At 37.9% G+C, this 23,567-nt stretch overlaps 1 protein-coding gene across 1 annotated transcript; it reads right to left on the bottom strand.

Moving 5' to 3' along the window:
• Positions 1 to 498: 498 nt before the first annotated feature.
• Positions 499 to 22,869, bottom strand: anpepa (alanyl (membrane) aminopeptidase a). Its single transcript, XM_079469647.1, has 40 exons — positions 22,753 to 22,869; positions 19,429 to 20,155; positions 18,661 to 18,803; positions 17,948 to 18,087; positions 17,731 to 17,857; positions 17,463 to 17,617; positions 17,242 to 17,355; positions 15,994 to 16,137; positions 15,690 to 15,755; positions 15,528 to 15,593; positions 15,274 to 15,449; positions 15,118 to 15,194; positions 14,355 to 14,488; positions 14,216 to 14,271; positions 13,997 to 14,144; positions 13,822 to 13,913; positions 13,626 to 13,736; positions 12,505 to 12,672; positions 12,282 to 12,422; positions 12,121 to 12,202; positions 11,854 to 12,003; positions 9,681 to 10,294; positions 8,222 to 8,364; positions 7,745 to 7,884; positions 6,851 to 6,977; positions 5,868 to 6,022; positions 5,682 to 5,795; positions 5,262 to 5,405; positions 4,850 to 4,915; positions 4,686 to 4,751; positions 4,397 to 4,572; positions 4,109 to 4,316; positions 3,666 to 3,721; positions 3,422 to 3,569; positions 3,226 to 3,317; positions 3,036 to 3,146; positions 2,546 to 2,713; positions 2,290 to 2,430; positions 2,127 to 2,208; positions 499 to 1,242 (listed from the first exon to the last, which is right to left on the bottom strand). The coding sequence occupies exons 2-40, from the start codon at positions 20,016 to 20,018 to the stop codon at positions 1,090 to 1,092; spliced, it is 5,784 nt and encodes a 1,927-aa protein (XP_079325773.1). The 5' UTR covers positions 20,019 to 20,155; positions 22,753 to 22,869; the 3' UTR covers positions 499 to 1,089.
• Positions 22,870 to 23,567: the final 698 nt, after the last annotated feature.

Genomic DNA, 23,567 nt, shown 5'->3' with positions numbered 1-23,567 from the left:
CTTAAAAAGGCAGTGACAGTCCATCTTCATTGCAAACAACCAATGTTTTGGTAAATTAAAACAAAGAAAGCAATGTAGGGAGTTTGAACGACACAAGAGCTTAAACGTAAAAATGGGATGTTTCAAACAATAAGTTCAAGGATAGAATATTTTTTTAATAAAACAAAAATAAATCTTTGCTGTGACTTTGTTCAGATAATGGTGTCGGTCCAGCTGTCAGTCACAGCTGTTGTCTGTGTCCATTACTGTATATGTCAGGAGAGTCGTGAAGAGGAAGGTGAGAACTCTGCAGCTGCTGGTATAGAGCCCTTATTAACAGATCACTTCCTCCTCCTCCTTTCCTCCCATTTGTGCTGTCTTGTCTACTTCCTCTTGAAACCCCTAATGCCAGGAATTAACCCCTGTCCAAACCCATGTGACCACCCTCAAGATGTGCAGTATGTCCGGTTATACGTTTGCTTTGTCATTGGATTATACACAGTATGCAGAAAACAATACTTCTATTAATGATTGTATTTAATAACCCAATGCGTGAAACTACAAATAATCTTTGAATGTGAATGTAAACTGTTGAATATTCATGTTATTTGAAGAACGGAATTGTAAACTTTTTATCGTATTTCTAAAAGATGAAATGCATTACATAAAATAACAATAAGCCATACTTCAAGCGCATTTATTCATCTTACTTACTAACACATATTTAAATTCAGTGCCCTGGAATAACTGATTCTGATTGGTCGAATGTGACATTTCCCTTAAATTTAAATAATTCCATTTCAAATATTCAGGCTATTTGGTTTAATCATCTTTTAAATATGATGTCATATATGTTTTAAAAGAGAAATTGTAAAAAAAAACTGGGTTACTGTGCGTTTTGAGAGGTTGCCATCTGGGAATAACGAAACTGCAAATGTCGCGGCTGGCCAATCAGAATCAAGCATTCCTACGAGCCGTGTAATAATTCAATTTAAAAGACATTTGTAGATAAAAGGACATTCGTATCAACCAGGGTCATCATCCGAAGAGGTTTATATATAACAAATGCTCCTTGTTAGATTATTGTAGATATTCCCAATGAAAACGCTTTCAGGCCGATTGTTTAATCATCCAATCCATCACTTGTTTTTGGTTTTCAGAAACCCATTTAATGTTGGCTTTTGTGGTCTCAATGGCCTGGTCCATCACTTGTGTGCCAGAGCCGAATCGCTTCGCTGCATAGTCCTCTTTAAACCGCTCTAACTATAATTGTCAAAGAGATAAATGAAGAGAGAGATGACATATGAACATTTTTCTATATTTGCAACAGAAAATGTCTGAACATCGCAGGAAAATATATGCAACATCGGCACGACAAAGCTCCAAAAATATCAAATGCTTTAATGGACTGGTGTTTTGAGCACATATGCTCTTCATAGATTTTAAGTTGATGTGCATGTTTTTGCTGTGTTTTGCTACTAAACATCACAGAAAATATAAGGCCCACCGTGTCCACCAGGGTGTTTTTGTCCTGCTGCCAACATAAGCGTTACGCTTTTAAAAAATATGCTAGGAGCTGCCATTTTTTTGCCCATGCAGGCTAAGGACCGATGCTCTGCGTTTTTTTCCGACTGCCAAAAGTTGAAGGAAAAAAACGCTTAGCTGGTTTGCATCACTTTTTGCCGTCCAATCAAAGTGACTGAAAAAGAATCCTGAGTCAATATAATATAAAGTCTTTGAGTATTTATTTCTGTACCAGATAATGTCTCCGGACTTTCATAATAGTCAGATTTGTTGCTTAAATGATGAAATGTGGAACGTTTAATGCTTTACTTGCAGACGTACCATATCCTAAAGACCAAAGCACTTCACGCTAAAATATTCCGTCAAGTGTCTTAAATTCTGTCAAGTGTCTGAAACGCTTGCGATCCATGACTTTTGCCTGCCTTCACAAACCTTGCTCTTATGTGACAAAAAAGTGAAAAGACGTCAATCGCATTTCCCACGAAATTTCGACGTATAAATGTATGGTTCATTAGAAATGATTATAAGCCTGCTGTTGTGAAGTCAGGAAGATAAAAAGTTATGGAGCGCAGCTTTAACTATTATAACAGACTGTGAATTGTTAGGATAAAATTTGCCCGAACCTGTTGAAGTTCAAATTCAGTAGAAAACCTCTTTGCGATGTCCTGGATCAGACTTTCAAATAAGAACGATCCACCACCAAAACTAGAGATCATGCAAACGGTTTTTATACTAGTACGTTAAGTCAAACATTTCTCACAAAGAAAAAGCATATTCACTACTTACTTTTTAAATACATGTTCCCAGTTGGCTCTTAAAAAGTCCCAAACTAAAGGTTGTCCTATTACATTGCCTGCAACATAGGAAATGACGAAACTAGCATCTTGCTTCCTGATCGCACTTGAATTACGCGTGTATTCCAGGAACCTTTAAAAACAGAAAGAATGGAATCTGATCAGACTATAAACTCAATCAGTCGGATTAAATGATTATTTAATTATTAAACATGACGTGTGCTGTAGAATGTGTATATATGGATCACCTGTTCAACAGCCAGGGCTCTTTAGTGCATGACAGAGCAAATAAAAGTTTCATCGCCTCTGCTGCAATGCTGGCGTTCTTAAACATTTTCCATCCAAAATCCCATTCCTCGACTCCCCCTGAAGCGATTCCATTACAGTACACGGTCATCTTCAGATCTGGGTGGATTCTGGATAAAAACAACATCCACACATGGACGAGATCGCAGAACTTCTTTTTAATTTAAAGGGATAATTAACCCAAAAATGAAACATCTTTCATTGTTTACACGGCCTCGTGTTATTCCAAACCTGAGTTTCTTTCTTCTGCAGAACACATACGAATATATTTTGAAGAACTATGGTAACCAAACAACACCGACCCCCATTGACTTCCATTGTTTGAGACATTTCTCAACGTAATTCTTTTGTGTTCCTCATATGATTCATACAGTCATAAACTTAACCAAAGTGGCTCGAATTGAATTCAGTTTGCAGAAACGTTTGGCATACGGGTTACTGTCAGGGTTCTCCATCCACCGTCTGTACCACGCTCTGGTGAGCTCTGAGCATCCATCCACCCCTGTTTTGCAGGCAAGCGAGATCGCATTCACTTGATTGTATCTACACCCGGAAGTCACAAATAATTGTCAATAAATCATCAAACGTTTAATTAATGAGAGAAAAATAATCAATTATGTACCGGTCCATGTGTCCTGAGGGTATCTGAGTCCAGTTTGATGTGATACCTCTGAAGTGATCGAAAAGAGGTTGAACTTTCCCTCGCAGGTACATCTAAAACGTTTCGACGAAATCGTTACATTTAATCAATTTATCGCGTCAGACACATCTGGTACTCCACAGTTTCAAAGTATGTGTTTGATTTGAGATAACAATACCGTCAGTGGTCCGTAGACTTCTGATCGCTCAAACATGAAGAAGAAATAACGTAGATTGTTTATGGCGGATTCCCACGGTATGTATTCCCTCTCCTCTGACAGATACATAGTCATGCTCAAGGCAAGAGTTGTGTGGATTACGTTTGCCCTTATGGAGTATTAGACCATTATTTATCATCAAAGCAAAATAATCCATATATTCACTTGTGTAGTGTTGCGTAATGCAACAGTGAGTTTAGTTTACCTCGCCAAATTAAATGCATCATCGATAATTTGACCCCTGTTTAGAACTGGAATAGCCTATACAAAGATATAAATTGCATGAATATAACTGAACATATTTTTATATATTACAAAAGTTATTTGATGAACACGTTTTATTTTATTTTGTTGGCTAAGGTGGTGGTTCTTATTTATTTAAAGTTATAATATGCAACCTTTTTATTAAGAATAGAAAATATCAGTTAACCACCAAGTACGACTAATGTATAACTTTTAGCTGTCGGGTACAGTTCAATAAAATACATTTCCATGTCATCTGAGTCGCTTAGTGATCAGTACGTAAAAAAACCTGCAATTTCATGTTTCAAACAGAGATGGCGACATAGAGCCAAATGTTACGGATTGCACGTGCAATACCTTGAAAATAGTGAATATACTAGTTTGTTGTTCAGTTGACATACTCACTTTATGATCTAAACTCAGTTGCGCGAGGAGACGCTCCCAGTTCTGCCGATCATAGTTAACTCTGAAATATCCTGTGACATTCACATTGGCCAATACCCACTCCGTATTGGTTCTCATGGGCTCGTGTGTTGCTGTTTTTGAAAGCAACCAGTGCTGTCCCATGTTAACTCCTTTCTTCATCCACGTAATGGCCACAAACCATTCGTAACTGCGACATTGCAAAAAACGTCTACTTGTGATGACGCAAGCAGGGCTGTTTTTACGACGCTAACTTGATTGTAAACTTACTTGTATTCAGAAGGACTGTCCACTTTGGCTTCAGAGTCTATCAGGAAGTGCTGTTGAGAGATTCCTCCAGTGTGAGTGTTAACAGTCACTACGGGGTAACCCATCTGAAGAATCCAGCGATTCATTATTTCATTTATCGATGCTGGGAGATGTACATTTGAGTCTGCGTCCACCACCTAAAATAGATCAAAATATGCTTTGTAATAGACAACCATAAACCAAAGCAAAACTGTTCTTAACAATACAATAAAGAAAAATGTCACAGAATTGTATTGTTGTCGCAACTTACTTCCTGCAAATTTTGCCAAAGGTCTGTGTACACCGTGGTGTCGTACGCATACTGCTGCAGATAGTTCTGTGAGAGAATGTTTGGGTGTTTATATGTCAAAAACACTTACAAAAGCCTCATGAATTCATAGTAAAATCTCAAACTTAAAAACCCGTCAGACGTACTGAAAGTCCTTTAGCAAAGACGGGCTCTGACAGAAACTCGGACAACATTCTCAGTACCATAGCACCCTGGAACAACAAAGACTTATCGTAAAATGGAAGGTATCGCAATTGTGATACGGCGCATCTTAAAGTAGTAGTTTGCCCAAAAATGAAAATTCGCATTTAAGTTACTCATCCCTAGTCTCGCGGCTTTCGCCGCTTTCTTTGGCCAAGGCCCGCACAAGAGGCCATATGACTGACAGGTAAAGCAACCAACCAATCACGTTTCGTTTTGTGGCACGTCATGTTTAGAGGCGTGGAAATGTCTCCGCAGTAAGCTATGAAAGGATTGTCATCTGTGGGTGAACTATTCCTTTAACAGCATCACTTTATGTTATGTCGATGAAGAAGCTAAAGGTAATAACTGTAAAACCTTGCTATAGGTGATCGTATCAAACAGTTCATTGATATGATCCGGTGTGGCGATTTCGTCCTCTCGTGATGACAGAGGGTGGGAGGAAACCAGAGCATCGACTTCAAAAACCCCCTGAAGCACATGCGGCACCATCATATCTTTCTGAAGAGAGCAAGACAGTGAAAAACAACTATAGAATTTACATACGCATTTTTTATTTTATATAAATACGTTTTGCACTCAGTTTTTAAGTACATTTTACTCGTTTTTTTAAGTTCAATTTAAGTGCAAATGAAATTATTTGTAAATCTTACTACTTGTTCTTTACAGTGTGTCCAAGACCCACCCCGCCCCCATGATTACATCATTCCGAGGGCTAAGTTATGACCGTTTAAAAGTAGCTGTGTGTTGTATTTACTGACGCCTTATGAGCCTTACAATATTCCAGGTAGGCTCGGCATAATCAGCTCCAAGATATGAAACGTATGTGGCAAATCCTTCATTGAGCCACAGGTTGTTCCACCATCTCATAGTCACGAGGTTTCCAAACCACTATAACGATAACAAGTCATCGTGAGAGAAAATGACATGTGACAGGAAATAACACAACACAACGCTACGTACCATGTGCGCGAGCTCATGTGAGATGACAGTTGCCACCCACTGTTTGTTGGCACTCGAGGACACTTTGGGATTGTAGAGGAGGGATGTTTCTCTGTAGGTGACCAGACCCCAGTTTTCCATGGCACCAGCACTGAAATCAGGCAGTGCGATTTGGTCTACGGGGTGAAAATTACAATGTGCTGTCACTACCGTGTTAGGTTAAGGGATTAAACTTCTTTTTCTAAGAATGTATGATTTTTGACTTTGTATGATTCTCTAGCCCGTAAGCAAAGAAAAATAGGTCACACTTCAGTATAGGGGACATTTCTCACTATTAACAAACCATGAACTACAACCTTTCCCCCAATAAACTCTTAATTTGTTGCTTATTAATAGTTAGTAAGGTAGTTGTCAGGATAAGGTATTTGGTAGGAGTATGGTCATGCATTATATGTGCTTTATAAATACTAATAAACAGCCAAAGTGAAATAATAGGCTTGCTAATAACAACTAGTTAATTGTGGGAATTGTTACACATCATATTACACTGTTAATGTATTGCATTACATTGTATTGAATAATACATAAGGAATTGCTGTTCTTCGTCGCTGTCTGTCCGAAAACTTGGATATCCAAAGTCGCTGTTTTTGAAGAATCTGAATTCTTGTTCAACGATTAAATATTGTGTCGTCAAAATGAACAAGCACCTTTCAATAATGTATATTGTCAAGATTTTAGCAAAACCCAGTGACAGGTGACTCATAATAATGATTAATGACAAATAATTTAATTTACAGAATATGGAGATACAAGGTTTCAGAAGGACAGATGCGATATATATAAAAATACAAGGACTTGGTCAATGTAGTTGTGTTTTTAAATACTTAAAATTTTACTTAATCAAGATGTTACTTCCTGGTTCGGAGTGGGAAATATCCTAAATCCGGGGTGTCTGAAATGTTATATGAAACAATATTTGCAATACGGCTGACTTTAACTCTCACCTGATTTCGATAAGGGGTATGTGGTGTTGTAATACTTTTCAAAAAACTTTAATATTGGGAACGTCAGTTTAAGGGCGTAATCTCCCTGTCCGGTTTCAATGGCTTCTCTCCGTGCCCAGATTCTGATCTAGAGAAACACATAGCTTTGATCAAAAAATTTTTTTAAAGGGACAGTTCACCCAAAAATGAACCCCTAACCCTCAAGTTGTTCCAAACCTTTATATGTTTCTTTGATCTGCAAACAAACAAGGGAAGATATTTGGAGGAATGTCCCTAACCCAATCTCACCTCCCGTTGACTCCCATAGTGTTTATTTTCCCTACTATGACAGTAAATGGGGGATTAGATCTGTTCAGTTCCAGACATTCTTCCAAACATCTTCCTTTATGTTCAGCAGAACAAAGTACTCACTTGAGGGAGAATAAATGATGACAGAATTTTCATTTCGGGTGAACTATCTCTTTAAGTTGTTACCTTTGTAAGACACAGGGACTCAAAAGCTATACATTTTATGTATACATAGTTTTCTCTAACAGTGCTCTTGTTGGTTTTAACCCTGTCTTTACAGTTTACATTTACATGGATTCATTTAGCAGACGCATTTATCCAATGTGCGTTTAACATTTTGTAAAGGACAAAATGGTTGTGGTTTAGTATAACTTTTTGAATTCTATGATATAAACTAAAATATTGCTATAATTATAGTTATTGGGTAAGAAGAAAAGGTGCGTGAACTGTGTGAAAAAAAGTGTGAAAGCTTCAATATTTTAATAAAGAAAATGACTTGAAAATATGAACTTCCTTGAGAATTCACACAGTAAAAACAGGACCCTTTCACCCCTTCAACAGATAAAAACATAGGGGTTTAAAGGAAGAAGAATCATGGCTGCTTACCAAAATATCCGCCTCTGGGGATGACTGTATGTTTGTAAATTCGCTAACAACAAAAGCCAACAGATATGTCGACATTTTTGCAGTTGGCTCAAATATGGTTCGTAAAACTTCTTGATTATTTATGGTGATGCTTTTTGTGCCTGAAAAAGGAAAAGCGCAGAGAAAATGAATAATGTGTCGAAAACAAGTATGTATGCCTTCATGAGCAACAACAACCAAGCAAAACAGCTAAATATAACGCTAAATATTTAAATATTTAAAATCCTTAAAATATGCCACAACAATCTAACGATTTAAGAGATCTAATCCCTTACTAGTATAATAATTCATTTATAATAAGTGATCAACATTTCATATACTTCACACCCTGTGTAAACATGTGGAGACATTTCCATTACGTTGGTGTAAAAATGAAATAAAAATATAGCATTTTGCTGCATTGTGCAGGGTCACTGTTTTGAAGGCAAGAGCACAGACCCAGCTCCATGCCGTTAGACAGGGCGACGGTTTCAGGAGGGTGGAGGAGAGTTACATGGAAGACAGCCTTCATTGATGGCTCATCAAAGCAGGGTAAAGCTTTCCTGGCATCTGTGGGCTGCATTTGTGTTGTAGCAAGAACTCTGTTGACATTAAAATGATCTCTGTTAAAGACCCAGTGGATTCAAAATAAAAGTTTTTTTTCCTTTTATTTCAAATGAGCGAATCGTTGCGAAAGGAATGAGTGGGTCAATTTAATATATAAAATAACATAACTTATGCATTCATGCGCCGAATTTCACGTCAACCGGAGGTGGCGGCCATCTTTACTTTCATTGTTCCGACGTACTTTTCGAGATTTTCAGGGATGTCTTTAAACACGTAGAACGTCATGTGGGTGAGTAAAAAGTTATGGTAGCACTTTATTTCACAGTCCTGTTTCCAATGTACATACTGTGTACTTATTACATTAAATATGGGTAATAATAATAATTAAAACTCGGTAATAACTATTTACTAAACCTAAACTTAAAGTATACCCTACCTTATTGTCATGAATCTGCCTCCTTGGTCATGATTTTCTAGTCCAGTGGTGACAATTCGTTGTGTGTGTTCTATGCCTTTGTCCTGGAAACTTTTTGGTCACAGTGAGTCTAGTCAGTGTTAGTCTTTGTCAAATGTTGTCTTTTTCCGTTTTCAAGTTTGGTCTAGTTTTCCTGTTTAGTCTAGGTTTTTAAATTATATACTTTATACTATCCAGTACTTTCTTAGGTAAGTAAACTGTATGAACACTATAGGAACACGCATAGGCGTACTTGCGGGTTGGACAGGTGGAACATATCCCCACCAGTTTTATGCCAAAGTAAATTTTGTTCCCACTACTTATTGAAAGAAATAAAAATACGGAGTGTCTATTTACAATGCAAATAGTCAATACTGGAAAAGACAAAATATTAGCAAACGTTTCATTGTCTTAGAGCGTAAAGTAAGTGTACTTCATGTCGTCGTGGGTTCGGGTCTGGAACTTTTTCCCGGATTTTCCGTGCTTAATATTCATTGAGGACCACTTTTCAAAACAAAGTTACGCCACTGGGTACACGTACTGTAAAATAAAGTGCAACCAAAATGTTGATCTTTGGGTGAACTATCCCTCTAAATGACATGTGCATTTTGAGATTTTCATTGGATTTTGGCGATACATTAATGTTGATTTTAATAGACCACCATGCAATATTATGCAAAAATAATTATGTGTGAAAGAACTATCCGTGGAAGAATTTCTCTTTGACTTAAGCGCTTCACCAATGTTTGTGGCTCTTATATTTCCTCACTGGAAGTTAACTGCCCTCCACACTTTGAAGCCAATTATATTAAAACCATTAATCTTTATCCGTTTTAAATGACTAAAAGTTAATCTCACTCAGATGCTTGTTATTTCAAAATAATGACATCATCTTACTTTTTGAGACCATTTTCAACATATTCACTTCTGTAAAATCCTCCCAGGTCATCCGACAGCTCTCCTCGGAATTCTGTGTAGAGCCAATAGGATTTCCCAACTTGAAGTTTATCCTTCAGATGAATGACCATAAACTGGGTCTCCGTCTGAAGCCAGGTTTTAAGGATAGCTGGAGCGGACGTCCCTCTTAAACCAGTCAGCGTTGCGTGGTGTGTCTGCGGGGTCAGTGTGTAGTTCAGTTCACTGGAATGAATCAGGATCAGGTCTGTCTCCTTGAGGCAGGTGAATGCCACTCCAGAGGTCCCAGTGAAGAAATACATGCCTCGCTCGTCCATCACCAACCGAGGCCACAGGGTCACATTGTAGAACTGCGGAGACAGCGTATCAGGCAGTCTGTATTTGTCCCACGGTTTGTTCGATGGTGGCGACTTTCTGGAGGGCGCTGCCGTCGACACCACATTGGAGTTTTCCTTATTTTTGTGCTTCTCTTGAGAGTAGATCAACGACAAAGCAAGAATAGACACCACAGCGCTGATTCCTAACACAAGAAAGACCAACCCTAGCCTCCTACTCATGAAAAATCCTTTCCCCATGACTCCTGGGTGAAAATGAATCTATGGAGATGTTTGACTTCAGGAAGAACAATACAGAAGTTAGTGAGTGACCGTCTGTCAGAGCCAAGATAAGAACAAGTCTCTCCAAACAGTCATAAAGTGTGCGATTAAATAGTGTTGAGTTTGATGAATCATGCTGTTGTTGTAACACCGCCACCTCTGTGAAAAAAAAGACTCACCCAAGCTCTACATGTCATCATGGTTTCATTTCTTTCACCAAACAATGTAAAATATGTCTTCACTCATTGCATTCTTTATTTTCTTTCTATGATCATAGGACTACCAAGAAAAAAATTCTTTAATATCGGAAACATATCTCTGTGACATAAATGAGATTACAAGGAGAGCAAACGGAATGTGTGCTTAAAGTAATAGTTCGTCCAAAAATGAAAATTCTGTCATTATTTACACATCCTCTTGTCAATTCACACCCGTTTGGCTTTCTTTCTTCTGCAGAAATGTTTCATGCGTTTTGGTAATAGAACAACAGCATTAGTGTCCATAAAATAAAAGTAAATTGGTACCACTGTTATTCGGTTGTCAACTTTCTTCCAAATATATATTTTTCATAGTCCATGCACGATTGATGTGACAAGAGGGTGGGTAAATGAAGATTCGGGGCGTTGACTTTCAAAATGTCATCATGATGTGAATCCTCTTCAACAAAAAAATCTACCTGTAAAAATATACCAACCTCGACCAAAATGTATACTCTTTATTTATTTAACATAAACAGGTGTAAAAATACATGTATCAAAAAATGTATTTTTCATTGTATCAATTGTCCTGTATTTTGTAACAGTGACATGTAACCAAATGAAATGTTCAGTCATAGTAACGACATCATGATAAGACAACAATTTTACATACATTTATACAGAACAGTTATGAAATAGTTTCCAGCCCTTAGACAGTTTTGCTCTAGTGTTTGAAAGTAAGTTCCTCTTTTCTTGTGTCAGGTTGATGTTGTCATGATTCCGCTATCATGTCATGTTTATTCTTGGTCTTGCAGCGGAGTCATGGCAAAGCCTTAGGTTTTGTGTGAGAAAAACATGGCTTTGTTTTGATTCTGACTTGCCATGTGCTTTCTAGTGTCTTATTTGTAATTTGTCTTTTATTTAAGTCTTTGTTAAACCTCATCGTCGCTGCCTGCAATTGGGTTCTTCTCCCTAACCAAACCGTGACAGATGTGGCCTAGTGGGCTGGAATCAAAGAGGTTGAACATTCAAAATCAAAACCCAGAAGGGACAAATCACAAGCAACTATGTCTTTCTTGAGAAAGGCACTTGATTGCTGGTTCCTCCAAAAGGTTTGGCCTTGTGATACATGTCTTTCCAATTGCCTTGGGTGAAAAATATTGTTATTAACATCAATTGTCATCCTCAAGTTCAGGATGAAATCTTGTCGTAATACACACGAAGATTTTCCAGAAAAAATGTTATGAACTCAAACAATATAAGAGAAAGTAAATAAGGACCGTTTTGACTGTCCCTTTGAATTCAAGTGCACAGAGCGGAAATCGCACTGAACAAGCTCACGTCGCACAGATGTGACGCTTACTCAGATTCTGAGATAAACCACCGATGCACTGGTTCCTTGTTGTCCGCTAGCCATTTAATGTTGGCCGTTGTCTTTTCGATAGCCTGCTGCAGCGATTGAGTTCCTGAGCCGAACCCAGTCTCAGCATTGTCCTTTTGGAAACGTTTCAGCTGAAGAACAGAAGATGACATTTAAGACTGAAGTCGGGTGTAGGTCAGTTCAAGAAATGTTGGACTATTTACACATGTAATAGATTTTTGGTCACGGGTTCAAAGATGTTCACGTACCTGGCTGAGCTCAAATGATGTGCAGAATCTGTAAGTGATGTCACTAATCAGTCTGGAGAAGGCGAAAGATCCAGCGCCGTACCTGCCAAGTAAAAGATAACGTATAGTTTCCATACAGTTTTCTCTACGAATATTTCCATACTGTATTTTGGCATACTCACACTTTGAAGATATAGTCCCAGTTTGCTCTGACAAAGTCCCATGCTAACGGTTGACCGATAACGTTACTGGAAATGTACCCGATGGTGGAAGTTGCATCTTGCTTGCGAATCTTTTCGGGGTTGAGCGTGTATTCCAGATACCTTTAAACACAAAACAATAACCTTTGTGATTGATATCTTAAGCTGTTAATTAATAAATGTGTGTATGCTCTCTTAAGGCAACCTGTTGAGTAACCAGGGCACTTTGGTGCAGGCCAGAGCAGATCTCAGTTTCACAGCTTCTGCTGCGACTGTGGCATTCTGGAACATCTTCCAGCCGAAGTCCCACTCCTCAACGCCCCCCGCTTCGATGGCGCTACAGTACACCGTGGATCTCAGGTTGGGATGAATGCTGTTGGGTACAGAAGAGGCTTTTACTTGCTGGTTTCTGAAAACAAGAATTGGAATGTGTTTATTCAGAAATTCCAGAGTCAGCAGGAGTCTGGGATCTGGTTTTCTTTTGACACTTGGCATGTTTATATAGATAGGATATAGGATAGACCGGTTTAGCATTCACTATGAGACTATATATTAACATATACATATTGTATTTTTAATACTATCTTTTCTGAATATTTAATATTGTCCATGATTTCTTGTATTTTTAATGCAAAATTTCATCATAAGTGGCATATAAAAAAGCTATAGAAATACACTTGAATAAGTTTTGTTTACAGTTTTATTGTAAATTTTATTTTATTTTTTATGTTGTTTACATGGTTATGTGGTGTTTTCAATGTGCTTTAAGACCAACCATGTGCAAATTTATAATTTCAAACCATTGCTGAGTATTTTCTCCATTAAACCAAAAAACTTTAAAGACAGCTGCAGAGCGGATCACTGTGGCATTAGTTACCTAGTAACCAACAGTAAAAAAAAAGATCTGTTAACCAGAAATACATCATCAACGGAAACATCTTGTGGGAGTAATGCTCGCTACGTCATAATTTATTTGGCAAATGTGTTCATATCCCATGATTTGCATCTTGGGCGGACTTGCCATCTGGCGTTGCCTTTTCCCGGTGGACCGCTATCGTTTGGTGCCGGAACGGACGCTTCGGCCACTCAGACGGACGTATTATTAAGCCCCCATCGACATAATTAACCATGCACTTCCGTTCTAGATGTAGTTTTATTTATTTTCAGTTAGTAATTTTAGTCCCGGTTTGACAGAAGAGGTTTATCTTAAACAGGCCTTAGTTAAATTTGCATAATTAAATCGCGTTTAAGAAATGCTTCAGAAAAAACATTACTGTTGTGCATCTTGAGACAAAACAATTTTATTGTCCTCTAACATGCACTTACATGTTGGTACGAGGGTTCTGCATCCACCTTCTAAACCAACTCTTTGTGAGATCTCTACAACCCTCCACACCAGTACTGCAGGCTAGAGACAACGCAATGATCTGCATGAACCTGAAGATGAAACAATTCCATCTATTATCAACCACAACTTGGAACATCAATTCAATAAAGCACGTGACTCAGAAAACAACTTTACTGGTCTGTGTGGCCGGAAGGCACCGTCGTCCAGTTCGAAGTGAGAGTCCCGAAATGCTTAAATAGTGGTTTGACTTGTTTCTTGACATATGCCTAAAAATACATGCATACAACAGCACTGTATATTATCACTGTTTTACATTACAATGTTAAGATCAAGTTGAGATTTGACCGACCTGCATGGCGCCATAAACCTCACTACGGTCAAACAGTTGGGAAATGTAGTTCAGATTCCTCAAAGCCGCCGCCCATGGAATGTATTCCCGCTCGTGCAAGAGATATTTTGTTGTCCTCAGGGCGAGTGTTATGTTTATTATAGATGCTCTGAGAAAAAAAACACTAAATGTCACAGACGCAAACAAGCACTTACTGTGTTTAGTAACAAAACATCTCACCTTGCTACATTAAATGCATCGTCCAGAAGTTGAGCTCTGTTCACCACTGGTATGATCTATGTAAAAACCAATGAGATACATTTGTTTATGTGTGTTTTGTAGTTCCATGACTCTTCATTAAATGGTTTACTGATAGTACCTGGTGGTTTGACTCCAGCTGGCTAAGAAGGCGCTCCCAGTTCTCAAGGTCATAGTTCACTCTGAAGTATCCGGACGCATGAAGGTTAGCCAGCACCCACTCCCCTTTGCTGGCTTTCATGGGTTTGTGTATGGCTTTAGATGCATAAAGAATGTTTATAACAGCAAACCTCTTTGTCAAAAGAGAACTGATTTTTATAAGTTACAGTACTGCGGTTTAGATTAGCTTTGCTATGTCAGGACTTGCACAGATGCCACAGCGTTTAGCATCTCAGTTGCTAATGTGTTTAGCAATTCAAGACAATTCGTAGCACAAACTTTGCAAAATGGGATTGATAGGTTGAGGGTTTGTCGCCTTGTCCTGAAGAAGTATACAAAACTCATAACTTTTAACTGATAAATATAATGAATTTATTACATTGTGAAAAAAACTGTGATTTAAAAGTGACTTTTTTAAGATTAATTTACCACCAAGAAAACATGTTGAACAGGGTTTTCTCAAGCTAAAACAGTTTTGCAAGCTTTACTCCCCAGTTGTTCTAAAACCCAAATGTATTTTTCCAAAATCCCAAGTACAACCCCCTGTGGTATAAAGACTAATATTTTTTCCTACTACATACTGGCCGGATGCCCTTGCGGTGGAGCACGGGGCCCATAACTGAAGGAAGTGAAAGACCTAAGATTTTATTGGTTGACCTTGAGCATCTTAAACCTGTAAAAACATCTGGAGGAAGTTTGAAGACACCTTAGAGGGTTTAATATACCTGATTTCTGTAGAAGCCACAGCTGATCCTGCACTTGGCCGTTTTTCATCCATTTGATTGGCACAAACCATTCGTAACTGAGATTTGACAATATGCAATTAGACTAATAACATAGTTGGTTTTTTTTGTCCCAAACACTGATGTTTCAGAACATACTTGAATTCAGATTTGCGTTCCACCACTGCATTTGAGTCCAGCAGGAAGTGTTTTTGGCTGACGTTGCCGTTCCGGGTATCAATGGTGATGACGGGGAAACCCATCTGTAGTATCCAGCGATTCATGATGTCATGAACATTCCGTGGTAGTTTCACACCTGAAGTTTGGTCAGCTGCCTGGTTGTAATATTACATGCATGCATAAATGCACAGTTCTAGCATAAACCATGCATACTGTAAATTGCAACAACAGACCTTTTGAAGATGGTCCCAAAGATCGGAATACACAGAGCTTCCAAACGCAAACTCCTTGAGGTAATTCTTTAGGAAAGGAGCGATGCAAACTGTTTAATCGGATCAGAATATAAAGAGTGAACACTTGGATTTGTTGAGACCTGCGATAAAAAGGAGACTTACACTAAGTCCCTTGGCAAACACAGTTTCTGTCAGGAACTCGGAGAGCATTCGTAGAACCGCCGCTCCCTGTAATGCGAAACATATGTACAGATGATATATCTTTGACTGGACAGAAAGGACTCGACAGCTTCGTGACTTCTCTGGGACTGCTCTAGAATCCAAATAGCAACAAGCACAGAAACTGCAAAACCTGCTAAGCTTTGTGGTAGGAGCTTTTTGATGGGCAAGCACTACACGTTTTCAAAAAATGTGACTTGTAATTGGTCTACAGCGGCAACCATCATGCACAATAAGACTATTGTACCTTGCTGTAGGATATGGTGTTGAACATTTCGCTGATTTCTGAGGGCGTGTTGACCTCTTCCTCTTTCCGGGAGAGGGGATGGGAGGTTGTCAGGCTATCCACACCAAATGCTGCTTGCAGGTCGTAAAGAATGATCTGGTCTTTCTAGGAAGGAGAAAATCATGAGTTACAGGCTTGGTTGATGAAGAAAACTGTCGTTTGAATCTGGCCAAGAACAAGATGGATTTGACTGTTATCATAAAGTGCCACAATGGTTAAAATCTTTTTTTAAGTATAAGGAGCCTGATTTTTTTCCATGGACAAACATTAAGTTACACTGAAACATGCAATACTGTGGTGTGTTATCTTATCGCTTTGTTTGCCAGATTTTTCTACAGTTGCCATCAGCGCTAGATTTATTTATAATTTATAACAACAATTTTCATACGCCCTACAGAATATTTAGCCTCAGTTTTCCAACAAACAATGGAAACCTTTCTTTTTTATTCATCATGAATGTGGGTTGGTTTCAATACTACAACATTCTGAACATAAAAGTTTGTAAAAATGTGTTTTCGTCAAAGACTTCCTCCTGATCGGATTTAAGAACGATGATCAAAACACAGACAGAGCATTTGTTTGTTTTTGGATCTATTAATGTTGTACGTTTTCAGGACATTTACTGTATATCAGCGCCTCCTACCTTATAACAGTGACAAATGTAGAGCAGAAAAAACTCTTATCATAAATTACTGAAAATGTATTTAATGATGTAAATTTATGTAATTTCCAAATATCCAAATATTGATCAGATTTCCCAAATAACGCCTATTTTCTTTAGTTCAGACAAATGAAACGGACAAAAGAAGTCCCACTCCCAAACGTTGAACAAGCAGAAATGTTTTGGAGGCGTGTCAAAGTCACATTGTTTTAATTGAATAGCGTACTGCAGATATAACAGCAGAGATTTGCATATTTTTGTATGAAAACCCTGAAGTGAGTTAGCATTTTAGCGGTTCCATCGCACCAAGGTCAATGGGTTTTTGGAATGGGTTTTTGGGTAAATACCTAAAATAACTTCTATGGTTAACAAAACTATTTATTCTTTGACTTAAAACATGCCAGTAATAACCCGCTAGTGACTTTTACAGCTTTATCGTGTTTTAAAATCAGCGGTTGCTTACAAGTTGCAATATCCTTTGAATGGGACATTAAATGTCATCATGCATAAAAATCTTTCAAAAGATGGAACATGGACACAAATCTCACAATGTTCCAGGTGGGCTCTGCGTGATCGGCGCCCAGATACTCCACGTAAGACGCGAACCCTTCGTTCAACCAGAGGTCGTTCCACCATTTCAGCGTCACAAGATTTCCAAACCACTGAAGACATACATCACATGACAAACATTTAAAAAACAGAGATGAGATGCATCTTGCATAACACATGTTTCAGCCATTCAAGTCGGCTCAACTGGGCCGTGACGTACCATGTGAGCCAGTTCATGAGAAACCACAGTCGTAATCCTCTGTTTGTTTCCATTGGCAGACGTGTGGGCATCATAGAGAAGGGCCGTCTCTCTGTACGTGACAAGACCCCAGTTCTCCATGGCTCCAGATTTAAAGTCAGGCAAAGCAATCTGGTCTAGTAGCGAAGTGGAAACATGTTTGTATGTTCTTATATGCGACTGTCATTTTACACTACTTTTATGTGATAAGTTCACAACTTATCACCCAAATGAATGAACAGAACCATACCCGATTTGGAAAGTGGATAGCTGGTGTTGTAATACTTCTCAAAGAACTCCAGTATTGGCTGCGTGATGCTAAGCGAGTAATTTCCTTGTCCCTCTTCAATAGCCTTTCTCCGCGCCCATATTCTAACCTTTGACAGCGCAAACAAAAATGTTACGAAAGGCTAATCATTTTCGTATGCATTTTAAATGTTACCAGTATGTTTGTGCGGAGGTACTACCAAAACACCCTTTTTGTCTTTGATGTTGATGTATGCAAAATCACTGACGATGAAAGCAACGAGATACGTTGACATCTTTTTCGTGGGTTCAAATGTCGTCCTGGTTACTGTAATTCCATCGATATTCAGATTTTCTGTCTCTTCAGATCCAAAAACAAGAGAAAAGTATTGAAAACTAAACAACATTCGAAACCGCAGTACAAACTACTCCGTGGTACAAAGCACAGCGTATTGAAATGTACAAATGATATAGTACATTCATTTGAATTAGCCATAAAACAGTATGTCCAAAATGGCATACATACAACATGTTTAGAAGATACAAGATTTTTAAAATGGATACTTTTGGACGACTTGGCCAAGCAAAAGCAACACAACACATGACACACTGCATAAAGTTGGCCTGGTTTGTTCATGTTCATATGATTCAAATTTGTTGATGACAGAACAAGCTAAGTTAAAGTGAAGTCTACATCATGAAGACAGATGCTTTGGCCTTAAAAATAGGATTTGCTACATGACATTTAACCAACAGACAACTATGACTAAGAAGCTACATGAAAAACTGCAAGCTCTGCGGAAAAATGCAAACTCTTTAAAAAAGAAGTCTTTGAGAATTCAATTCAGCCATGGCCCTCATATGAAAACTTTGCTGTAGCATGTTCGGGCCTGATTATATAAATCAGTGATCATAGATATGAGGTTTGTCTTACTGATTTCCTGGCCGTTGGACAGTGCAGTAGTTCCAGGGTCATGGATGAGAGTAATATGAAACACAGCCTTCATGGCAGGTTCGTCGAAACACGGGAAAGCTTTTCTAGCGTAGGTGGCTTGCATCTGAGTAATGGCAATGATTCTAAAAAACAGGAGAGCAATTTAATATGAAGTCATTTATATACTATACTATACTATACCTTACAACATTTTACAAAGAGGTTGTATTTTTTAACACTTAACCTAAATAAATAAATTAATGAATCAATGAATTATAATACAAAATATTGTATTTGATAAATAAATACATACATGAATAAATAAATAAAACAATATCAAAATAATAATTAATAATAATTTTTAATAGAAGTAATTACTCAAACAAGAGAAGTTTCTATTACGGACATAAGTTGGATTTTTTAGTAACTATGGTAAGAAAAGTGATGGTGACATCTGAAATCCGTAACTTTTTCATTAAAAGCTCTGAAAAATAAACAAAAATCCTTAGCATTGAGGAAGTACGTACAATGGTTTTCAAAACTATCTATCAATACATATAAAGATAAATACGTTAAGTAACCCGCATTTCTAACAAAGATGGCGATAGAGAGCACACGTTACGGATTGCAGCTAAATGTTTGGATTCAGTTGTTGAGATATGGCTTGATATAGCTGTATGTGCAGTCAAATTCACAGAGTGACTTAAGTTTAGCATATTCTGTGACCGCTATCTACGCAGTACCCTGCTTCCAAGGTCAACTTCTTACTTTTTTCTGCCGTCTTCCATATATTCACTTCGGTAGAAACCTTCCAGGTCATCGGCAAGCTCTCCTCTGAACTCCGTATAGAGCCAGTATGACTTCCCAGGCTTCAAATGACCATGCAGCTGGATCACCAAATAATCCATTTCTGTCTGAAACCATGTTGTCTTAATGGCTGGAGCTGATACACCATCCAGTCCCATTAGCTTTGCATGGTGCCCATTGAATAGAGACAGGTTCAGTTTGTTGGAGTGAATTAATATCAAATCTGTCTTTTCCAGACATGTAAACATCACACTAGAGTTCCCAGTAAAAACATACATCCCGTTGGCGTCCATTACCAAACGGGGCCAAAGTGTCACATTGTACTGCTGTGGAGCCAATGTATCAGGCAGTCTGTATTTATCCCACAGTTCATTTGAAGTCTTCGGAGTGGGAGGTACCATCGTTGTGGTAACATTCATTGACTTTACTGCGTTTTTCGACTTTTCTCGATTGTAAACGATGGATAATGCAATGATTGTCACCAAGGCTATTGCAGCCAATACCATGGCTGCAGTGGCCAGATTTTTGCTGATGAAATATCCTTTCGCCATGGCCGGCTGTGATTTGGGACGTGAAGGGTTTTGTGGGATTGTTCAGTCTTCTCTTTGCTGTTGATGTGATGCTAGCATGACTTTGCTTTTAACAAAAACAAACATACGGCTTCCATCTTCTCTGACATGGTCAATTCCTAGAAGAAGCAATGCATCATTTTATTACTGTTTTTATGCGGGATTTTGTCCCTCCAAACATTAACAATTCCTTACTTCCTAAAACCATAATAAAGCAAATAAAAGGCAAAATATTCATTCAAGATTTCATGTGTTAAGATAAACCAACACTGTAAAAAATTATGTGTTGACTTTACTTAAGATATTTGAACATTATACAATATGGTTGTTGAAAGTGAATGGGATCTATGTGCCATCCAAAAATGCCTAAATTAAACATTTCATGATTAAAAGTTCTATTGTATGATTCCATTAGTTACATTTCACTGTAAAAGTATAGAAAGCATATTTTCTGAGTTGATAAAACATTTTATAACCACAGTTTTACTACAAACGCTATTGTTAAACTATGGGACTGTAGCAAAACCGTGAATAGTAACCATATACACTGAATACATTTTGGTTTTATTTGCAGTGAAACTCATTTTCGGCTCATTTTGCATACATGTCAGATGTATGGATTTGTGTTCAGATTATTGAGTGGAAATCAAGCACGGCAATAATAATGACGTAAAAAAACATAACATCATTTGTTTTTCTTGTAAACTTACAGGATAAAGGACATACATATTAAATTGTTTCCCCCTTTTTATTGTAAATGTGCTGTTTATTCTGTAAATGTACTGTTTATGACCGTATTTAAAAAAATAAACTCTAAAAAATATAATCTTGTTTAAAAAATCTAAATTTCGAGGGTGCCAGAAATAAATTAATAATTTATTCGTAATTTTTTGTAGTTGTCTCTTTTTGTAATTTTAAGTTATTGACTAGATTTCAAAAGTCCGTCTTTTGACAATACACGTGCAAAACCATTTTTTTACAATGAGCTTTATAACTATTACTTGTGCCGCACACTGCTTTTCTTTTGCAGATGCTTCCTCTTTGTTTGCATGTGCAGCTGGTGTCACTTACATCATTCCTGTTATCATGGGAGTGCAAACAACTAAACACATGCACACAATTGAACACATAGGGCTGACTGTAAAAACTGCTATGCATGTAACATGTATCTGTTATTAGGCCTTTGAAGATAAGTCGGCTGTGTCGTATAATACAGTATGGCTCTGGGTGTCATATTGAGAATTTTAGAAACACAAATCATTTTGTTTCTTCTAAATAGTTTACAATGGTTAGGCCTATGTATAATTGTAGCACTCTCACAAAAAGTACTAAACTAACACTGTAAAAAAAAGATGCGGTAATATGATAGCAGCTGGGGAGCAAAAAAAGTAAAGTAAAATTTAATGTTTTTCAACTCGTAGATGTTTAGTCTATTTCTGTAAAAAAAATATTGCATTTCAAAATATGTGAAAATTCTGTAGAATAAAACTTTGCAGTGTATACTCTTCATAGCCGCCACTGGGATGGTATCTATAAAGGAATAGTTCACCTAAAACTTCTGTTATAATTTACTCGCTCTTTTTGTCATTTTAAACCTGTGTCACTTTTTTCTTCTGCAAAACACAAACGATAGTTTGAAGAATGTCAACAAAAAACTTTGAACCCCATTGACTTCAATTGTATTGACACAAAAGCAATGCAAGTCAACGGGGAACGATGTTTTTTTTTGTGTTCAGCAGAAGAAAGAAAGCGCTACGGGTTTGAAATAATATGTGTCAATAATGACAGGATTGACATTTTTGGGTGAACTATCACTTTAACAACAGGCACAGAAGATAGAATCTGCTAGGAACCCGACGGTGCAGGAGAAATGTCAGAGAAGCTTACAGTTGGCCATTTAAGGTGTTTGGGATTTACTTGTGTTCCAGTCTTTGAGAAATTCTCTAATCTTACCATAAGACCGGTTCTCAAGTAAACTGAAGTATGATTCAGTGTTTTGAAAAAAGAAAGATCTTTGTGTCTTTAAGTAGATGTGTGAAAGTTCAGGTAGCAGACGTTTTGGCTGTAAAAAAAGAACTGAAGTGGACTCGTAAGGGAGCAGTGAAAACAAGTCATTACAAGCATTATAAAAACAAAGAAAATATTTCATTACGCGCCACTAGTTTTAAAATGCCAATATAGATAAACCTGATATAACCATGTATTGTTTAGTCCCAGCAATTCATCCTCAGAAACATATTTACCAGTTAAATTTGAAACATCATGACCAAGACGGTCCACCAGATACAATACGAGCGCCCTGAAGAAGCAAATTCATGCTTGACCAACAGGCTTGCCGTACTGTGCCGTTCTTACATAAGCACTCTCACCTATGACTACAAAATGTTATTCGTGCTTTTACAGATGTCTTACACGATCCGAGAGCTTTACATTTTGATTATATTTTAGCAGATAACCTGGAACTGATGGAGTCTCCACCTGGAAGTCATTCGAGGTACGAAAACATACACGAACAAATTCGCTCTTACCCTAAAATACGAAACAGACGCAATGTTGTCCAATCCTCTAAAATAGAAAGCTTTGACGGACCTCATCAGTTGACCGTATGCTAAATCATTCCAAAAGTCCAAGCAGAAATCTGGCACCAATTTCTTTATCTTGTTAAATATCTGAACACATTTTAAACAAATAAAGGTAACACATGCTCAGCATTTACCAGGTATCCATAGGAGCTCACGGAAGCAGATGAGTAGATGTGTAGATGCTTAACCTGATGAGAAACTCTCTCTCTCTCTCTCTCTCTCTCTCTCTCTGTGTCTCTCTCTTTCTGTCTGTCTTTCCATTGGGAGGAGGGGCGATTCAAAGGCTGCTCAGGTTCTCTCACACACGCCCACCCAGGCACGAGCCAAAATCTCTGTAACTCTTTGTCAGGGAGGTGTAGAGAAAATAAAAGGAATTTTGTCCCACATGTTTCACTTCTAAGATAACTCTCAATAAAGTCTCCCTAAAAGAGGCAAAAGACACAAACGAAAGAGTTGTTGATAGGTATAGAGCCATATTTGTGTATTGTAGAAACACGGTAAGAATTTGTGACCAAAAACAACAACCTGATCTTATCAGTGTTTTTCTTCTGAGCATTAAAGTGTTGTCAATAAGTTATCTATGGTTTTAGAGTCTTCTCTCTTTTAAAGCGGCCATAACTCAGATAGTTTCTCTCGTGTAAGTGCAGTATGCAGTAAACGGACAGACAACGCAGCTGAACTTTGCGAACGTAGTTCTCTCTCTCTCCTGCACACATTAAAGTGACGTGTGCGCATGCTCCTTCTCCCGCTCTCCTTGGTTGACGTGCCGTGTGCTTTTCCGGGAGAATTGTCCAGTAAGGGACTAAGAAATTGTTCATGTTCAAAATCAACTTTGCGAAACCAGTACAAACTCTTGGGGAGTGTGTCGAGCACAGAAATACTACGGCCAAGTTGGCCATGCATGAGAAGACAACACGTTTAACATTGTAAATAAGCAAGAACGCATGAA

Source organism: Barbatula barbatula, assembly GCF_947034865.1.
Source record: "Barbatula barbatula genome assembly, chromosome: 1".
Lineage (NCBI taxonomy): Eukaryota > Metazoa > Chordata > Actinopteri > Cypriniformes > Nemacheilidae > Barbatula > Barbatula barbatula.
The sequence above is the reverse complement of the archived record's forward strand: the minus strand, read 5'-3'. Positions and strand labels throughout refer to the sequence as shown.